This window comes from Anabas testudineus, chromosome 5, assembly GCF_900324465.2.
Source record: "Anabas testudineus chromosome 5, fAnaTes1.2, whole genome shotgun sequence".
Lineage (NCBI taxonomy): Eukaryota > Metazoa > Chordata > Actinopteri > Anabantiformes > Anabantidae > Anabas > Anabas testudineus.
In genome coordinates, this window is record NC_046614.1 from 13750887 (window position 1) to 13768535 (window position 17649).

A 17649-nucleotide genomic window follows, 5' to 3' on the forward strand; every position below is an offset into this window, starting at 1 on the left:
TGACAGCATACAATATTTGTTCTGTACTTGTTCTATAAACACAGCATAGTGAGCATAAAGCAAACAAACTGTGTAGATCTCTTTCACTGTTTAAATCAATATACTGTGTGTTTGCATGAAAAGCTTTCAGTGTGGGTTTGAGTCTTTGCAACATGGGTATGTCTGTGTGTGGGTGTGTGTTTTTTTTATGCAAGCTGAAGTTTAAAAAGGGGGGACACACTATTGCTGCTAGTGTCTCAGTTTAAAGATAGGACAGAGCATCACACTGCAAGAAAACATAATCTATGAATATATCTTTAATTCACTGTTGATTCATTTTCACAAAAAGCAGATAACATTCATCTTGAATTTGTATCTCAGCAGCTTTCTGTCAGATACAGAATTCAAGAACTTTTTTCATTTAGTATGTGTGATTCTAATACTAAAATCAGATCTATGGGATTTTCTACTTTTTAAGGACCTGCAAAAACCTTTAAAACTGTACAGTAAAACTTGTAACCCAGCTACAGTCAACACAAGCCATGTGTCCGAAAATATAAATGAGATGAGTCACATGGAAATAGATTTTCAAGTACGGATCCCCAAGATAGTCCTCATCAGTAAATGCAGAATGTGTGTGAATTAACATTAATTTCTGAATATTTACAGAGATGTATACATAATGAATTATTAATTGAAGGATCATGAATCATGACATACTCAGTATGTATAACCCTATACTGACGACCTATACTGTGACCAGCTTCCAGGGGGTGATCAATCAAAGTTAGCAACAGCTACAATCAATGCTCATACTACGTGGTAGCCACCACTTGACAGAATTAATCATCCAGATACATTTTCGACATAACAGACTCATTTTTACACACGTTTATCACTTTCCCAATTTCTTAAAAATTCTTCTGGCTTGTTTTAAAATATGTTAGTGAGTACGGTGCCTCTGATTCTTCAATAACATCGATATAATATGTTCAAGGATGTTTATATTCATTAACTTTTATTAAATTACAGAAGCTTTGGTGTTCACTGAAGTGTTTAGTGTTTATTTTTGTTCAAGTAGAAATGTGTTGTGTGACACTCCTTTGTCACAAACAACATTAAAATGTTTTAACAAATACCTGAATGCACTACATTATTCAGCTGAATGAAGTGAGTAAAACTAATAAAATATTTCAATATAGTCATTAAGGCATTTTTAAAAATTGGATGGAGTTCAAAAATTATGTTAGCATGTCCACTGATGATGAGTTTGACTGATGATTTTTTCCTCAATATTTTTCTTTGCACAGGGGACTTATCCACCTTCTTGAAAGCAGAAGCTGAAGCTAGCCAAAATTAATCTGAGTCTACTAAAATCATTGTTGTGGCTTATTGTCATGGCAGTAAGATAGTGGAATTGTTTACAACATCACATTGCACTGCCGGGTTTTACTAATTAAGAGAGTTTTGCACTATTTCTGAATTGAATAAGGCATTATGTTGAAAGTAAGAACACTTTCTGTAAGGGACTGATGCATTCTACTTAAGATATGTTATTTATCTATCTAATGTACATAAGCACTTTTCCTTTTTCAGGTTTATAGATGGCCAGGTGTATGATGGTGTTGTGAAAGCTAAGGAGGAAGCTGAGCATCAGTACACTGAGGCTGTGTCGCGTGGGCAAAGTGCTGGACTTGTCAGGTACAGGGACTAATTTACGGCTTACATAGTTATAGAGGAACCATTATTTTAGTTCATGTTGCTTATTTCTTATTAATTACTCATTAATTACTCGTCTCACATCTCTAGGTTTAATTGAACTACACTGAACTCATATAAATATTCACACTAAGTACATGACCTGAGATTTAGGGTCACCAAAAGACACTTAGATCAATTTGAAGTGTCAGAACCTAGAAGTGGGTGGGACCCAGACTGTAGTGCCGTAGTGCCATGCTTATCCTTTCTGTTGCAGCTCTGTAGGGAGGACCTTGGAGGAATTTAAGACCTCTGTGACTGTGGCTGCTCACAAAAAGGTGACTTTTGAACTCACATATGAGGAACTGCTGAAAAGCAGGCTTTATTCAGTGATCATCCAGAAATAAACTGCAGGGGTAACATCTAACTGTATTTTTTTCTTAATGCCAGGTTGATGTGTACATTAATGAGGAAGCTGGCATCAATTTTATTTCGAGGTTAAAGGTGGACTAAGCACCAAAGCCCTGACTAACACAGACAGAAACACAGGTACGGCGGCAGCGATGACAAATTCTCATCTGTATTTAAATCAATATATATTTCACCTGGGCTTTGTAGTTGGCATTTTCTAAATTCAAGGCCAGTTAGCCTGGAAGTTGTCTTTGGACTGTTGCTTCATTTTTGTAATTTGTATATAAATGTATGCATGAATTTCCTGCATTTTAACCCTCGAGGCACCTTGGGGTACCAAGTGTGTATATTCTGCTGTCTGATATTTCAATTTTTCAATCTCTTGGTCAATTCAAAGGCTATCTGTATGAAACTTGCCCAGGATTTTTCTTTTACTCAAAATTTTAAAATTGCAATTCCCCTCTATTACAAAGTGCATAGAATAGGAGATATGCACAATGCAGACACTGTTTACCGTCGGCACCCGTTTTGATCCCATTGACTGTGATGCTGTTCAGTTCATAAGTAATTAATGAGGCAGCTAAAAAGTATTTTGTTATTGCTCTGGAAATTAGTCAGAGTGAGAGTGGTGAATGTTAGTGGAGCATTGTTAATATAATTAGTTGCAGAGTGAGCGCTCTTCCCACTCTCCGATAAATAACATATCTTTGATGTATTTTCGCCGTCGGTGCACTAAGCTAGTTTCGACGGTAAATCGAAGTAGTTCATGTCCACGCTGAATGTGCTTTTTACGTTTGTGCCTCGGAAAACATTTGTCTTTGTAAGTATGCATATGTTTATGGTCATTAGAAGTATGTTAGTTGTTAACTGTTGTATGTGGTAGGTTGCGTGTGCGTGTTATTGTAATTGGCTCAATTTACGTCAAGCTAGCGTGTGCGAGCCGAACATATGAAGTGTGTAATGATGTGTGTTATTTGTTGGTTTAGTACTGTGTTCCTCTTTAAAATCACATGAGTAGTTGAACTTTATGTAGCAGTTTCTTTTAGCTGTGTGTGGGATGTTTGCTTTTCTGCAGGTTAGAGAGGAGGAGAGAGAAGAATTTGCCCTCATGAAAAAAATGTGTACACATTAATGCTGCAGTTGTTTCTCTTGGTTGCACTCTGGTAGGAACCATCATGGAGAGAGCTGTGGTGCAAATCACCCTCTTTGGGTTGCTACTGTGTTTGGTTACTACACTGCCAAATAAGGTAAGTTCATAAAACTAGACTGTAAGAAAAATGGGTCTAATAAATATATTTTTATATATATTTTTTCTTTTTATAAATTTTCACAGTTAACAGATCTTAGGAATTTTTTATGTCTCAGCAATGGTGAACACACTGAAGTCTACATTGATAAATATCAAAGTCACAGTTCAAAGACCACAGTTCACATGCCATAATCAATGAGTCACTTACAAATAACAAGAATGGGGTGTTTCTGCAGTCAGACCAATGAGATTTCACAGACGCCCCCAACCAGTTTGATTTGCACCATGATCTGATCACTGGTTAGCTAGTCATCAGTCAAAACATCACTTAGGTCACTAGTATTTAATATGTTCCTCCTGCATTTCCTCAGGATGACTGGAACATCTACAGCTTTCACATCAACTCCACAGTGTCCAGTCGTTATGCTACCACAGTCATCACAAGCCGTGTGGCCAATCGTATGAACGAGTCAAAGGAAATAGAATTCCAAGTTCGGATCCCCAAGAATGCCTTCATCAGTAAATTCACAATGTGAGTGAACTAAGATGGATCTGTGAATTATTATTAAAGGATCATAAAGCATACACACAATCTTTTTCAGGTTTATAGATGGCCAGGTGTATGATGGTGTTGTGAAAGCTAAGGAGGAAGCTCAGCAGCAGTACACTAAGGCTGTGTCCCGTGGGCAAAGTGCTGGACTTGTCAGGTACAGTGGAGAGAAAAAACTTCCTTTAGATGAAGAAACCTCCAGCAGACCCAGATTCATAGTGGGTGACCATCTGGAGCAGGTCAACTGGAATCTGGAGATAACACAAGGTCGAGGATACCTGCAGAAAAGTACAGAGAGAGGGAGACAGAGAGGAGGAAACACAACTACAGGAGAGAGAAGACAAAAAGTTAATGACATACAATGGTGGCATTTGAATAGATAGAGGAGAAAGGACAGAGGAGAGGAGCTCAGTTTATCAATAGAGTTCCCCCAGCAGGCTAACCTATAGCAGCATAACTAAGAGATGGGTCAGAGTCACCTAATCCATCTCTAACTATAAGCTTTATAAAAAAGGACAGTTTTAAGTCTAGTCTCAAATGTAGAGAGGGTGTCTGCCTCCTGAACCTGAACTGGGAGAGGAGAGATGCTTGATAGCTAAAGGCTCTGCTTCCCATTCTACATTTAGAAACTTTAGGAGCCACAAGAAAACCTGCGGCCTGAGAACAGAGAGTTCTGCTTGGAAAATATGGAACAATGAGGTATTTAAGATAAGATGGAGCCTGATTATGAAGTGATTTATAAGTGAGGAGAAGAAGTTTAAATTCACTTTTGGATTTTACAGGGAGCCAATGGAGAGAAGCTAACTTAGAAGAAATATGATCTCTCTTGCTAATTCCAGTCAGAACTCTTAACTGGAGGCTTTTAAAGGAATTATTGGGACATCCTATTAATAATGAATTATAATAGTCCAATCTGGAAGTAACAAATGCATGGACTAGTTTTTCACCATTACTTTGGGACAGGAGTGCCATGCTTATCCTTTCTGTTGCAGCTCTGTAGGGAGGACCTTGGAGGAATTTAAGACCTCTGTGACTGTGGCTGCTCACAAAAAGGTGACTTTTGAACTCACATATGAGGAACTGCTGAAACGCAGACTTGGAAAGTATGAGCTGCAAATTCACGCTCGCCCCATGCAGCCTGTCAAAGACTTCAAGGTGTGTCTCTCCTGCAGTAATACTGTATATTCAGTGATCATCCAGGAATAAACTACTGGGGTAACATCTAACTGTATTTTTTTGTTAATGCCAGGTTGATGTGTACATTCATGAGGAAGCTGGCATCAATTTCATTGAGATTAAAGGTGGACTAAGCACCAAATCCTTGGCTAATGCCATCACTAAAACACAGACAGAAACACAGGTATGGCTGCAGCGATGACAAATTCTCATGTGTATTTAAATCAATATATATTTTAACTGGGCTTTGTAGTTGCTAACAGTACCACAGCTAGATCATTAAGCTTTCCATCAGATCAATAGATGATCTAAGTTTGGCATAATTTAACATGACTTTAATAAATTATTACAGTTAGGCTGTAACTTCGACTTTTGCTTTTTGTAATTTTTGTATAAATGTGTGCATTAATTTCCTGCATTTTAAGAGTTAGATTAGTGGAAAATATTAAAATTAAGCTCAATGTAGACAATCCCCCACAAAATTCAGGCCTTGCAATTGATATACAGTTTCTTTTTGAAACTAAAGTTTTCATAATGTCAGATTCTGTCTATCAATAGGCCAATATACAACAAGCATAGCGTACATGGTTGATGTTTCCTACCTGCGATACTCTTATATGTCTTATATGTCCTGTTACTAGTGTGTAATGGCAGTCTTTGCAGTTACAAAATCTTGTTTTATTGTGATATTATTGAATACAAGGTGCTGGTTTGGATATTTAAAAACATGTTAATAGCCTGGAAAGTAAGCTCATGCAGATTTCTTCCTAGACTCTTCACAATAAATTCAATTAAATTGGAGGAAGAAACCTCCAGCAGAACCAGGGTCAGGGGTGGGTCAGATGGGTGAGCCATCTGCCTCAACTGGTTGTGGTGAGTGAAAAGAGGAGACAGAAAAGAACAACCAGCAACAAAAAACAACAAGCAGCAAAAACACAGTGTTTTCTAATAATATTGCCTAAGGGGGACATTAATAGAGTGAAAACAATAATCCCAAGCACAGAATGCTGTGGAACTCTTTAACTAACTTTTGTGTCCATGGAAGACTCCTCAATAACGTGCACATACTGGAATCTATCTAAGATATAACTTTATTCAAATTTGACAAAAGACCAGTCTTTCTGACCAACCAACCTTCTTTCTTGATTTCTCGTGTTTACAGGCTTGGGTATATTTCTATCCTACTGAAGCCCAGCAGAGAACATGTGACAGCTGTGGAGAAAAGGGTATGAATGGAGATCTGGTCATTGTTTATGATGTCAACAGGGATCTTGCATTTGGAGATATCAAGGTACATTAAGTGCGATTTCCTGCTGATTTAATGTATAATGGACTGTTAGCATCATAATTAAATCATCTGTAATTGTAATGACATGTTTAAATTGTTTTTTTTATCAACAATCTTGTCTAATCAGTCAAACTTTCTTTTTACTTTCCCAAGACATCATATGGGTACTTTGTTCATCACTTTGCACCATCTAGTCTTCAGCGCATACCAAAGAATGTTGTCTTTGTTATTGATCAAAGTGGCTCCATGCATGGCAGAAAAATAACACAGGTAGGAGTTTGTCATAGAATCTTAAAGGAGACATTTTAGTTTTTAGTTTAACTTTATGAAACGCATCTTTTTTCAGACCAGGATAGCGTTAATCCATATCTTGAAAGACCTGGCAGAAGATGACTACTTTGGTCTCATCACTTTTGATGGTGACATTTTTCATTGGAAAAGAGAACTTGTTCAGGCCAGCAAGACAAATGTGAATAGTGCCAAGGAGTTTGCACGGGGTATCAGAGATAGAGGAGGTGAGGGTTTTTCATAAATATTGGTAAACTCAAATTATTGGAAAACTTTATGAAATCAAACAGAAACCTCAACTTTTTTATGGAAATGTCTATACTAAAAATGTTTTATAGTTTACTTGCTTTAAATTACCATTAAACATCAACATAATGTTCTTTGGGTGCCTGCGATCATGAAGAAACGTGTTTTCTGTGCATGAAGCCGCACAGCACCTTTCAGCGATGTTTAACTATAGAAAGCATTTTAAAGCCTCCTTCACCAAACAAAAGCAGCATACATGTTCCCATATAGCTCAAATGTGGTGTCATTAGACCAAAGGACAGACATCTGAAACTTATCTCATCTTCATGTTCTTAATCGGTGAACTTCAGTCTAGCTCAGAATGATGCAATGTAGAGCTGTACAACAATGTGAAACTGTTCGTAGGAGTCCCTTAAATAAAGTTCATTTTACTTTTATGCTTTTGGTTCTGGTAATTTCCATGAAACAGTTAAACGTTTTGTTTATTTCATAAAAGGGGCAAATAATTTTTCTTGTCAATATTTAATAACTATAATGGCAGAAATCAAGCATATTTTTGTCTCACTTTAGCAACTGACATTAATAAAGCAGTACTGGAAGGTGCACGTATGCTGAATGCACATCCCAGAGACGGTTCAGCATCTATCCTCATACTACTCACTGATGGAGACCCAACAACAGGTTAAAAAGTTGATCCTAAAAAATAAACAAAGCTGATCTCAAGACAAGCGATAAAGATAAGACATTGGTTAATTGTTGTGTACTGAGGGAATTTGTTCTGGACTCAAACCACATTTCTTATCTCATTGCAGGGGAGACAAATCTTGAAACGATACACTCAAATGTAAGGAGAGCTATTGCAGACAAATTCTCACTCTATTGTCTTGGGTTTGGTTTTGATGTCAATTTTGAGTTTCTTGAGAAGATGTCACTACAGAACAATGGTGTGGCACGACGAATTTATGAGGACTCTGATGCAGATTTACAGCTCAAGGTATTTTTATTGGCTTCCACTTCCCTCATTCATTTTCTTAGATAAAACTGGGAATTGTTGGCTGTGGAAGATTAAACATTTTTATATTGCCTATACTGTACATCAACAGGGTTTCTATGAAGAGGTGGCCACTCCTCTGTTAACAAATGTGACAATGATGTACACAGGAGGGACCAATCTAACTCAGACTCACTTCAGTCAGTATTATAATGGCTCAGAGATTGTGGTGGCTGGTCAGATCACTGACAATGACATTGAAACCTTCACTCCAGAAGTTGTTGCCGTTTCGGTAAGATTAGAGCTACACCAACTCCTAATTATGTGAATTATCTGAAAGGTTTGTAAAATGGATAATTGACAATGAATATGGACTGACAGGGGACTCAAAGGCTGAGGTTTCATGACACAAATGCCACTGTGCAGTCGACTGGAACAGTGACTGATAGACGCATCCAGAGGGTTTGGGCCTACCTCACAGTCAAACAGCTTCTGGAAAAAGAGTGAGTGAGTGTGCTGTCTGACATTTTTCTTCTGTAGTAGTGGATATTCAAATTATTGATTCTTAATTTTTATTCCTATGCTATATTGTTATACTCTGTATATGTTTTCCAGTGCTTACTTCCTCATATTTTCAGCTATAGAAACCACTCGGGTATCAAAACGTTCTGCTGTTTTGCCCACAATGTCACATTTCTTCTGATATTTCTTCTGACAAGTTAAAGTGACCACTTTTGTAACTCACATTTGTAAACACAATTTTCAGTCTCCTGTCTCAGAAAGCCCTGTTTTTTGGAAAAAGTTACAGTTTTGCCAGAAACAGTCTCTTTTTGAGATGTCTGATTCTGCTTAAACTGCTATGACTGCTGAGCTCTCTCAAACTACTATAGCACACTCAGATCGACCACCAACCGTGCCAGGGGTTCAATTCCCAGCTCATCTGCACCCCCCCCTCCCCCATTTAAAGACACAACACCCAAGAGGCATAGACAAATATTGAAATTTCTGCTTCTGACTGGATAATTATAATTAGTTAATAAGACTACTTGTCTGTACTACTTCTGCCAAACCCCTTCAAATTAAAAGCATTAAATTATGTTTCATACTTATAAGTATAAGAAAATACTAAATTAAATTTTATTAATGTCGTCTGACCAGACCTAGTGTCAGACAGCCATGGGGACTATATTCAGTGTTAGCCATTTTGTCATGTCCTAACATAAAATACAGATTTTCATTTACTAACACAACGTTACTGCTAAGTCTCTGAACTCATTCATTGATTTATATTAATATGAGCTCACCTTAACGGCCATACAACTTTAAAAATAAAAGTATTCTTTATTACATCCCATCTAAATAAAAGCAACAAATTGTGAATTGATTGCTAAAAATACTTAACTGTATCACATGATTGCCAAGAACGATAAATAAGACCATCTGTTCAGCCCCATGTACTATCATCCACGTTTCCAGAGCAGAGGCCAATGATCACAATTTCTGCTGAAATAGTCTAGTTGTTATTAAATCCATCATCAATGCACTGTTAAAAAAAAGACTCCCCTGCCAAAGGATGAAATGCTGTCCAGCATCAACCAATGTTAACAACAGTCTCCCAGGTGGACAGATTATAGACTTGCTCTTGTGAGCTGAGGCTGCAGATGCAATTTTTTCTGATGTATTAATTGTTTAGAATGTTTTACAACTTGCAGAATTAATGTTTTGTTAAGTAAATGTCAATTCAAATATTTGAACAAATATGCACTGACACTGACTGCGTGTAAGAGCCTTATATTCAAAGATTGGATAGATAAATTTAGCCCCAGTTTGTAGCGTACAAAAGCGGTAACCAACTATTTTTCTGACAGATAATCATCGGGCAATGTTGCAAATAAAAACAAAACAAAACAAAAAAACAAAACAACAAAAAAAAAAACAATATAAAAACATTTAAACTTGTGATGGTATATGGAGTTGTGACTCTTTTTCTATGTTAAACAGTACTTTAAAGATTATATAAATACCACCAGAACATTATTGGTTTTTCATGTTTTTAAACATTGCTAATGTAATTATATGTATACTAAAACAGGAGAAATAAATACTGGGCCACAGCTCCCAGGCTAAATTAGTTTCAAAAGATAAATAACTGGATCATACTGTACTGCCATGACAATTGACATGTTTTGAACCTGATCACAAATTGTATGACACAGGCTGCAGTTATCTGGACCTGAGAAAGCCAAAATGAAGAAAGAGGCCTTGGAGTTGTCACTGAAGTACAGCTTTGTAACGCCACTCACCTCTATGGTGGTCACTAAGCCTCCAGGAGAAAACACAGATGTGCTCCATAAACCCAAGGAAGGAGAAACGAACCATTTCAAACGTGAGCAAAACAAAAAGAATGCTACGTCAAAAATGAATATCTTCTCCTCATCTTTTTTTTCTGACATATTATAACTTATTAATTATAATTTCTTTAAATATTTCTGAAATGTTGCACTTGTTAAACTTAAAGCTGATTAACAACCATTAAAAGATAAACATACATTAAAACAGATGTTATATCTTTCCATATTTATTATATACAACCAGTTCAAGCTAAGCTAAAAGATTTAAGTTAGTTTCAAGCTAACTGCACAATTTCTATATAAATGTAATGTGTTTTCCAAAAATCTCTCTGCAACCCCCGAAAATAGGGGGTCTCTGCAGACTGCAAGCTAATTTATAAAGTAGTTTTCAAATATTTAAAAGTAAATCAAGACTGTATCTTAATTCAATGTTATTATGTTTTTCTTTTTACAGCAATGATTCCACAGATTACAGGTATGAGATATCTGCAATGTTGTGTCATGACAAACACACCAAACATTCTACAATATGTATATCTTTTTCAGTACTTTGAAAACACATACGATATCAATGGGGACAGAAATCGTGCATATAACTAATATGAACTGGGTTAGGAAAAAATGTGTTTCTTCTTCTGTTGATAACTAGTTGACTACTATTTACATTTCTTATAGAATATTAAAACACTTATTTATAATATTAAAATATTACTGTTTTTTCTTACATTTATAAAATGTATTGCCACTAGCATCTGTTTAGTGTTTTTGCAAATATTAATACTACCTATTAATGTCTACCTTAAATATCTAGAGCTTTAATTTCTTTGATCAGTTTATGGACTGATTATACCTCACTAAACATGTCTAAGTGGTAAAAAAGGTATTATGACTAAGTCAAAGTACTTTATGTAATTTTTTTTACTGCATGTATAATTTATTCATGCCGTGTTTTTGACAACAACTAGGTAAGAAACTGCACTTTTCTGAAATGACTTCTATGAATTCTTCACAGCATTGTGTATCATTTACAGTATGTAAAAAAGAGATTTTTATTTGGAAAAAAAACTATACTGAAGTTATTTTTTCACAAAAAAATGTGTCACATAATACTGAACAGTATGATTTATTTATATACATGTATATATGCATATATAATGATATTAACTTTTTCTCTCAGCAGGTGGAGCAGTTGCATTAAGTCCTGGTTATAATCTTGATCTCGGTATGATAAATACCTGAAAAAAAAAATTGCACCCTAAACCAGCTGGTGAAATTTCTTGTTTGTTACCATTTTAAAAGTGTGGTCAAGACAAGGTTTCTTCAACATTTGCAGAAAGGTTGTAATAATTATTTATACATGTGCACACATATAGTGAATATTTTATATCTACTGTTAGAGCCTGTCCCTTTTTTGACAAATTCACCCAGGTTTTTTGATTTTTCTAAATTCACCTTCACACACAGACCAGATCATGGATGTATGACATAAGTTCAGAGCACGATATGAATCGATTTCCGATTATACAGCTCATGCAGTGCCTTGTTAACACCCCTAAGTAATCTCTGTAGAAACCTGCTGCAATGCTTTATTTTTTCGCCAGGTGCAGTGGATTGCTGACCTTGTCAGGATGTAATTGTTATGAGATAGAAGTTAGTCTTTGCAGTGAATAGTCCTTAAAATAAAGGTTGATAAAGATGGTTATAGTTGGGCAAAAACATTCATTGGTTAGGATTAGTGAAAGTCAAAGTAATAATTCCCAGACATATTTTAAAAAGACTGAACTACTGAAAAAAGTCCTAGCTAGACTTAAGTCTATGAATACACATACAATAATTAATCTGTGTGTGCAAGACCCTGCAGATCAGAAATACTGTTTTATATATATATACAAATTAAGGACACAGCAGTAAATTATAGATTTATAAATAGTCAAGTTGTTTAAGGGTAGAGGATGTAGACATTATGGTGGATGGTGGATGATTAGTGGAATGAAGAGTTGCAATCATGGCCTGTAGTGGTTTTACTTATGGTCTATTGGTTATCTTTATCACCACAGATACAGTACCAGGAAATATAGTGGTGTTTTGTAGTTATTACAAGTGTTTCTCATTAATTACTTTAGGTCTTGGTGCTTGGTTTCCATATTATTGCTCATTGCTTTACTAAATACTGTGGTATTATTTTATTATTTATTACTAAGACCACAATAACCCTGTTACATTGTTAGTACTAAAATACAACCTCTTAATGTTTTTCTCACTGCAATACTTTTAGTGTTTCAGTAAAATAAAATATATCCAGGTTTTCATCAAGGATGTCTCTGTACATTGCAGCATTCATCTTTCCCTCAATCCTGATATTGTGGGGCTCTAGAATCATTGTTAGTAGAATTTTGAGGAAAAAAAATTGATCTATTTTGAAATACGGCTATAACGTAAAAGAAACGTGAAAAGAGTTGGGCGTGGCCAATTCCATCTGAATGCACTGTATTACTTTTCTTAAAAGTAGCACAAACTTTATAATATATCCATTCAATTATAATCAGAACTGATACCATTATATACACCTATATAAACTTTTTAAATTTAAGAAATCAAAGCCTTATCTAAATCAGCAGGGTTCAGTAGGGGTCCTTTGATAAAAGCTTCTGCTAAATGTAAAATGTAAATGCAATATAACTTCCGATATAGCTTTATCTTGATGTATAATACTTGTGGGCATCTTGTATTTCTTGTTGAACTAGACAATTATTTAATTGTTCAATTATTTAGATTCAGAGAGACTTTGCATTAACCATTGGATTTTTGAGAATTAGACAGATACAGAAATAGCCATCCCTTCCATCCCCGGTAAAATTCCTGGTCTTAAAATGCATTACAAAAGAAATTTACTCAGTAATCAAATGTTTGTGGTTACTGTATTTATATCATTTAGAAAGGTCTTTACTTGAAGCTGAGGTTAGTTAATCTGCTACTCCAGTATCTTTGGATGATGTCTTATGAACATTATTACAACTGCCGTTTCGTTTTTTTTTTTTTTTTAGCAGATTATGAAGAGGGTGCAGCCCTCATGGAGGGTACTGGTACAGTATTACAGAAATTCATTAAAATGTAAAAATATAATTTTCCTTTATTTTCCTCTAAATAACTACTACTGAAAAAAATGCATTTTAAACGTGTATAATATTAACCACGTCTGTTTTATACATATTTTTATGTGGTATTTTTGTTAGAAAGGGCAAGATTCATGTACGATTAATATTTGGTTAATTGATTAATGTATATAAATAATTGTGCTCCTTAATAATTATTTTTAAAGAAATTGTAAAAATCTTTTACAACATTTAAATCACTGTAAAAGGCCTGTATTTACCTTCTTTTGGTGAGGATTGGAATAATGTGCGACAATATTTTTTGAACTTGAGGTTAGTCGATTATGTGCTAATCTAGTATCTTTGGAAGGTTTCTAATGTACATTTTTATAACTGCAATTTTTTATTTATTTATGTGTTTAGAAGATATTCAAGAGGACCTGTCTGGCTTAGTAGCTGCTGGTACAGTATTACATAAATTCATTAACATTTAAAAATACACAGTTGTGTGCAGAATTCTAAATGAATTTTACTGACAAGAAATAATTCTTATTTATTGTGTCATGATTTGGCCAAAAAAAAAAAGAAAAGAAACGTTTTTAAAATTAATTAATTGACAAAATGTAAGCAGTCCATCATATGGTAGACATACAAAGACAGACAACTATTTACATTGCCACCTACGGACAGTTTAGAGTCAACAGTTAACCTAATGTGCATCTATTTGGAGGCAGGAGGATGCCTGATTAGCCAAAGAGAATGGGGATGTCCTAAATCCTTAAATACAGTTCTAAAATGTTAATCAAAAAACAAAAACACAAAAGTAATGTTAAAGTAGTGGACATCCATTTAGATATTATTAGATTCTAATTATTGCATTGTTCATCACTTCAATGTTGCTGTAATTACTATATTGGTGCACATCAAATCTATGCTCTGAGAATCTATCCTATATGCTGGTTCTGGTCTTCTGGTTAAAAGAGTGTGTATCTCAGAGTGTTGCATGTTAGTGAATTGAAACTAAATAGGTTAGTAATTAGTTATGTGGGTAGAAAATAGCAAATACCTCTGATGAGTTTTCTTTTTTTTTTTTTACTATTATTATTAAAGAACTATTCAAGATTTAAGATTTGAAAAACTTCCCCTCAATAATCCCATCAATTAAATCTTTAACAACAATCATTGTCCCAGAGGGGCAACTGTTTATGTCGCTACACCTAACACAGAAAAAACAGGACACTGTCATCATAAAGTACATCAAGAGGAAATGCGCTCTCACTTTAGGTGCCGTCCACATAGGCTAAAGGCCAAGGCTAAATAATATGATCAAATATGAATACGACATATGAAACAAGATCTATCCATCACTGGATTGGAACAAAGTGTGAATGTATTAAAAAAAATTACAGATAAAGGCTAATCTAGTATCTATTGAAGATTTGTGATGTACATGTATTTAACTGCCATTTTTATTTATTTATTTAGCAGAATATTATGAATATTCAATCTCTGCTGATTCTACAGTTCTGCATGCCACAGAAGCTGGGCCAGTAGCTGGTACAGTATTGCATAGCTTCATTAACATGTAAAAATATAATTTGTTCTTGAATTATCATTTACAGTATCTTACAGAAATATCTAAATAATAATAATATGACAAATAATGTATCATAAACATGTGTATACCATTAAGTACATGTCTGTGTTATATATATTTTATGTCGTATTTTTGTTGGGAAGGTAAGACTTCATGTGGAATACCCTACTCATTATCCACTGTATCACCATTCATGACAAAAGTCTGTGGTGAGAGAAAGAAACATTAACCAGATAGCTGCTCTGTTTTCACAATTTATTATTTATTGTTAAATATTATCATTATTTAATTAGCTAAGCTCTTATTTTTTTTCTGTTGTGTATCAAAACATATTCATTTTGTGTACGCCTTAGTTACCACGGAATGCAAACATAATAAAGAAGTGATCCAAATAAGATTCTATCAAAAATAATCATGAAACCACCACTAGTGTCTTTGATTCTAGACATAAATGTATAAAAACATTTTCAGAACAAGTTTTGATCTACTTTGTCACCATGTTTCACTCAGTTTTGTCTCGGTTTGTCTAGTTTCAGTTTTCCACAGGTTTTTACTTAAAGCTGAGAATCAGTCTCTTCCGCTGTGCTTTGATGTACCTGGAAACACCTTCGTTAAATTACTTCACCATCCCAGTGAGGGTCAGTAATGTTGCTTCTGTGTGCCACTGTTTATCCACTCATGATTTTTTTCTATCATAGAAACATTATTATTTTGCCTTTTTGTTTTAGAAACTATCTATTGTTCTTTTTTACTAATAATAATTGCATTATATCATGTGTATTTATTTCCCAGTTTTAAGTGTGGTGTTGAGGTACATCTGTTTTCTTTTGTACTAGAGCTATCTGTGAACGGTCTTCTTGACTCAGTAGGAAACAGAGGCTTCAAAATAATTGGCATCCACTTCAAAAATAACCAGTACATTGAGATTGACACCAATGGCATCAATGTACAAGCAGGACAAGGAGTTACACGCAACCCTGGACGGGACCTTGTCACAGCTGAGTAAGTAAACAGTCAGAGTGATTCTTTAAGGCATAGTTATATATTTTGAGAATGTTTTATTCATTTATTTTCAGAGATTTTTACTCCACTCACATTCTCATACTCTTAACTTCTTCATCGTCCTTTTACCTTTTTTCCATCTGCCATAGTGGAACAAACTACATCTTTATCGTTTGTAACTGGTGCATAGAGTTTAAAACGGAGGAGATGTAAGAATATCTGAGCCCACATAAGTGAAATGACCTGTGTGGGTATGTAGAGACTTTTAAAAGAGTCAAACAGAAAATGAAGACAAGGTGCATATTTCTTTCCAGTATAACAGTGCTTGGGCGGGACAAGGAATTTGATGTTGCAGTTGGAGACACACGCATGGTCATCCTAGTTCATGAGAAGGATGGTAACAAATTCCTCTGGCCGATTTTAAGGCAGCGGCCATCGGACAACAGAGGTGATGGAATTTTAGGTGGGTGAAAAAGCTGATTACATTTGCATGTACACCTGAACATCAATTACATCAAGATGAATCAATGTTTTCATTGAGTTTAAAATAAATCATATCAAATATTTTGTGTGTATCATTGCTTTATTGTTTGTCTTCTTTGAGTCCAGCTCTAAAGGCAGCAGTTTATGAGGAGGTGCAGCAAAGTCCCTCAACAAAACTTAAGATCAGAGACCAAGAGATTGATGTGACCAGGTACATTTTGTCTTGAAGAATTAGTTGATAAGGAGCAATTTAAAGGTGCTATAATTATTATTAGTCTGTTAGACAAACATAGTACAGTGCATTACCATTTCTGTGATTCCGTTGTAGATCCAGTGCTGTCGACTTCAGTATTTCCATTTCCCCGACACTGGACTGCTGGTTCATGTCTGCTGAGTCTGCCCTGCAAAGAAGCCTGGATGATTTCACTGTTGCACAACTTTAAGTGTTACCCATGTATAGTCACATGAAAAGTTGTCATTTCAAATAAAAACAAATCGAGCATTGATTAACCATAGACAAATACTTTTGACTGTTTACCGACAAGTAAATAAAAGTAGAAAATTAAACCAAAGATTATAATTCATCATCATATTTTATGTCCTTTTTCTGTGTTCCAGTGTTGACTGATGACAAGAATCCTTAACTGACCTGCAAAATCGTTGTAATATGTGATTTACAATGCCTATCATCTTCCAAATCTCACTAATACCATTAACAGATTTAAATTGAATTATTCCCATTCATTGTTCATAGTCTTTCTTTGTAATTGACTAATTTATGAAATAATTATTTACTTTAACAATGAAATAGTCACATATTTCCAGGGGGACAATCAGTGCTCCAAATATGTGACCAAAATAGTGTAATATTTAAATGAATCAATGAGAGCTAACAAAAAAAAAAATAAAAAATCAGCTCAGGCTTTAAGAGCCGTAATGACAAATGCATTAAGTCTTAAGCTGAGCTGTACTTTACCTGTTCCCCTGGGGAAATTTGTCCTGTTTAGGACAGGTGGAAATAATCATCATCAGCAGCAGCAAATAGATAAACTTGTTTCACTTAGTGTTTGAAATGAGAATCAAAATACAGAAAGTTGGCAAACTGATTCAGAAGACAGTAACACACAGTATGCATTTGAAATTGCATTTATAGCTTTCTGACAAAATGTTAATCAACCTAGGACCAACTTAAAATCAGAACCAAACAAAACTCCTTATTGTCTTTCTTTCTTACCTTGGCTGTTTTAT

The 17649-nt window shown here is 34.9% G+C and overlaps 1 protein-coding gene across 1 annotated transcript; it reads left to right on the plus strand.

The window, feature by feature from the left end:
- Positions 1-2802: 2802 nt before the first annotated feature.
- Positions 2803-16963, plus strand: LOC113153550 (inter-alpha-trypsin inhibitor heavy chain H4-like). The gene is made up of 24 exons (XM_026347236.1): positions 2803-2908; positions 3256-3335; positions 3709-3869; positions 3940-4044; positions 4880-5042; positions 5137-5247; positions 6226-6354; positions 6505-6621; positions 6698-6866; positions 7456-7566; positions 7698-7879; positions 7989-8168; positions 8258-8379; positions 10093-10262; positions 10682-10702; positions 11405-11449; positions 13272-13310; positions 13743-13781; positions 14805-14876; positions 15447-15554; positions 15753-15918; positions 16233-16381; positions 16528-16612; positions 16730-16963. Exons 2-24 carry the CDS (start codon positions 3264-3266, stop codon positions 16842-16844), a joined length of 2631 nt encoding a protein of 876 aa, XP_026203021.1. The 5' UTR covers positions 2803-2908; positions 3256-3263; the 3' UTR covers positions 16845-16963.
- Positions 16964-17649: the final 686 nt, after the last annotated feature.

Bases quoted from the DNA above. Each gene is read 5' to 3' on its own strand.
- LOC113153550 (XM_026347236.1), top strand. From the start codon at position 3,264: ATGGAGAGAGCTGTGGTGCAAATCACCCTCTTTGGGTTGCTACTGTGT. The intron at 5,248-6,225 runs GTATGGCTGCAG...TCGTGTTTACAG, and splicing joins AAACACAGACAGAAACACAG to GCTTGGGTATATTTCTATCC. The intron at 10,263-10,681 runs GTGAGCAAAACA...TTCTTTTTACAG, and splicing joins AGAAACGAACCATTTCAAAC to CAATGATTCCACAGATTACA.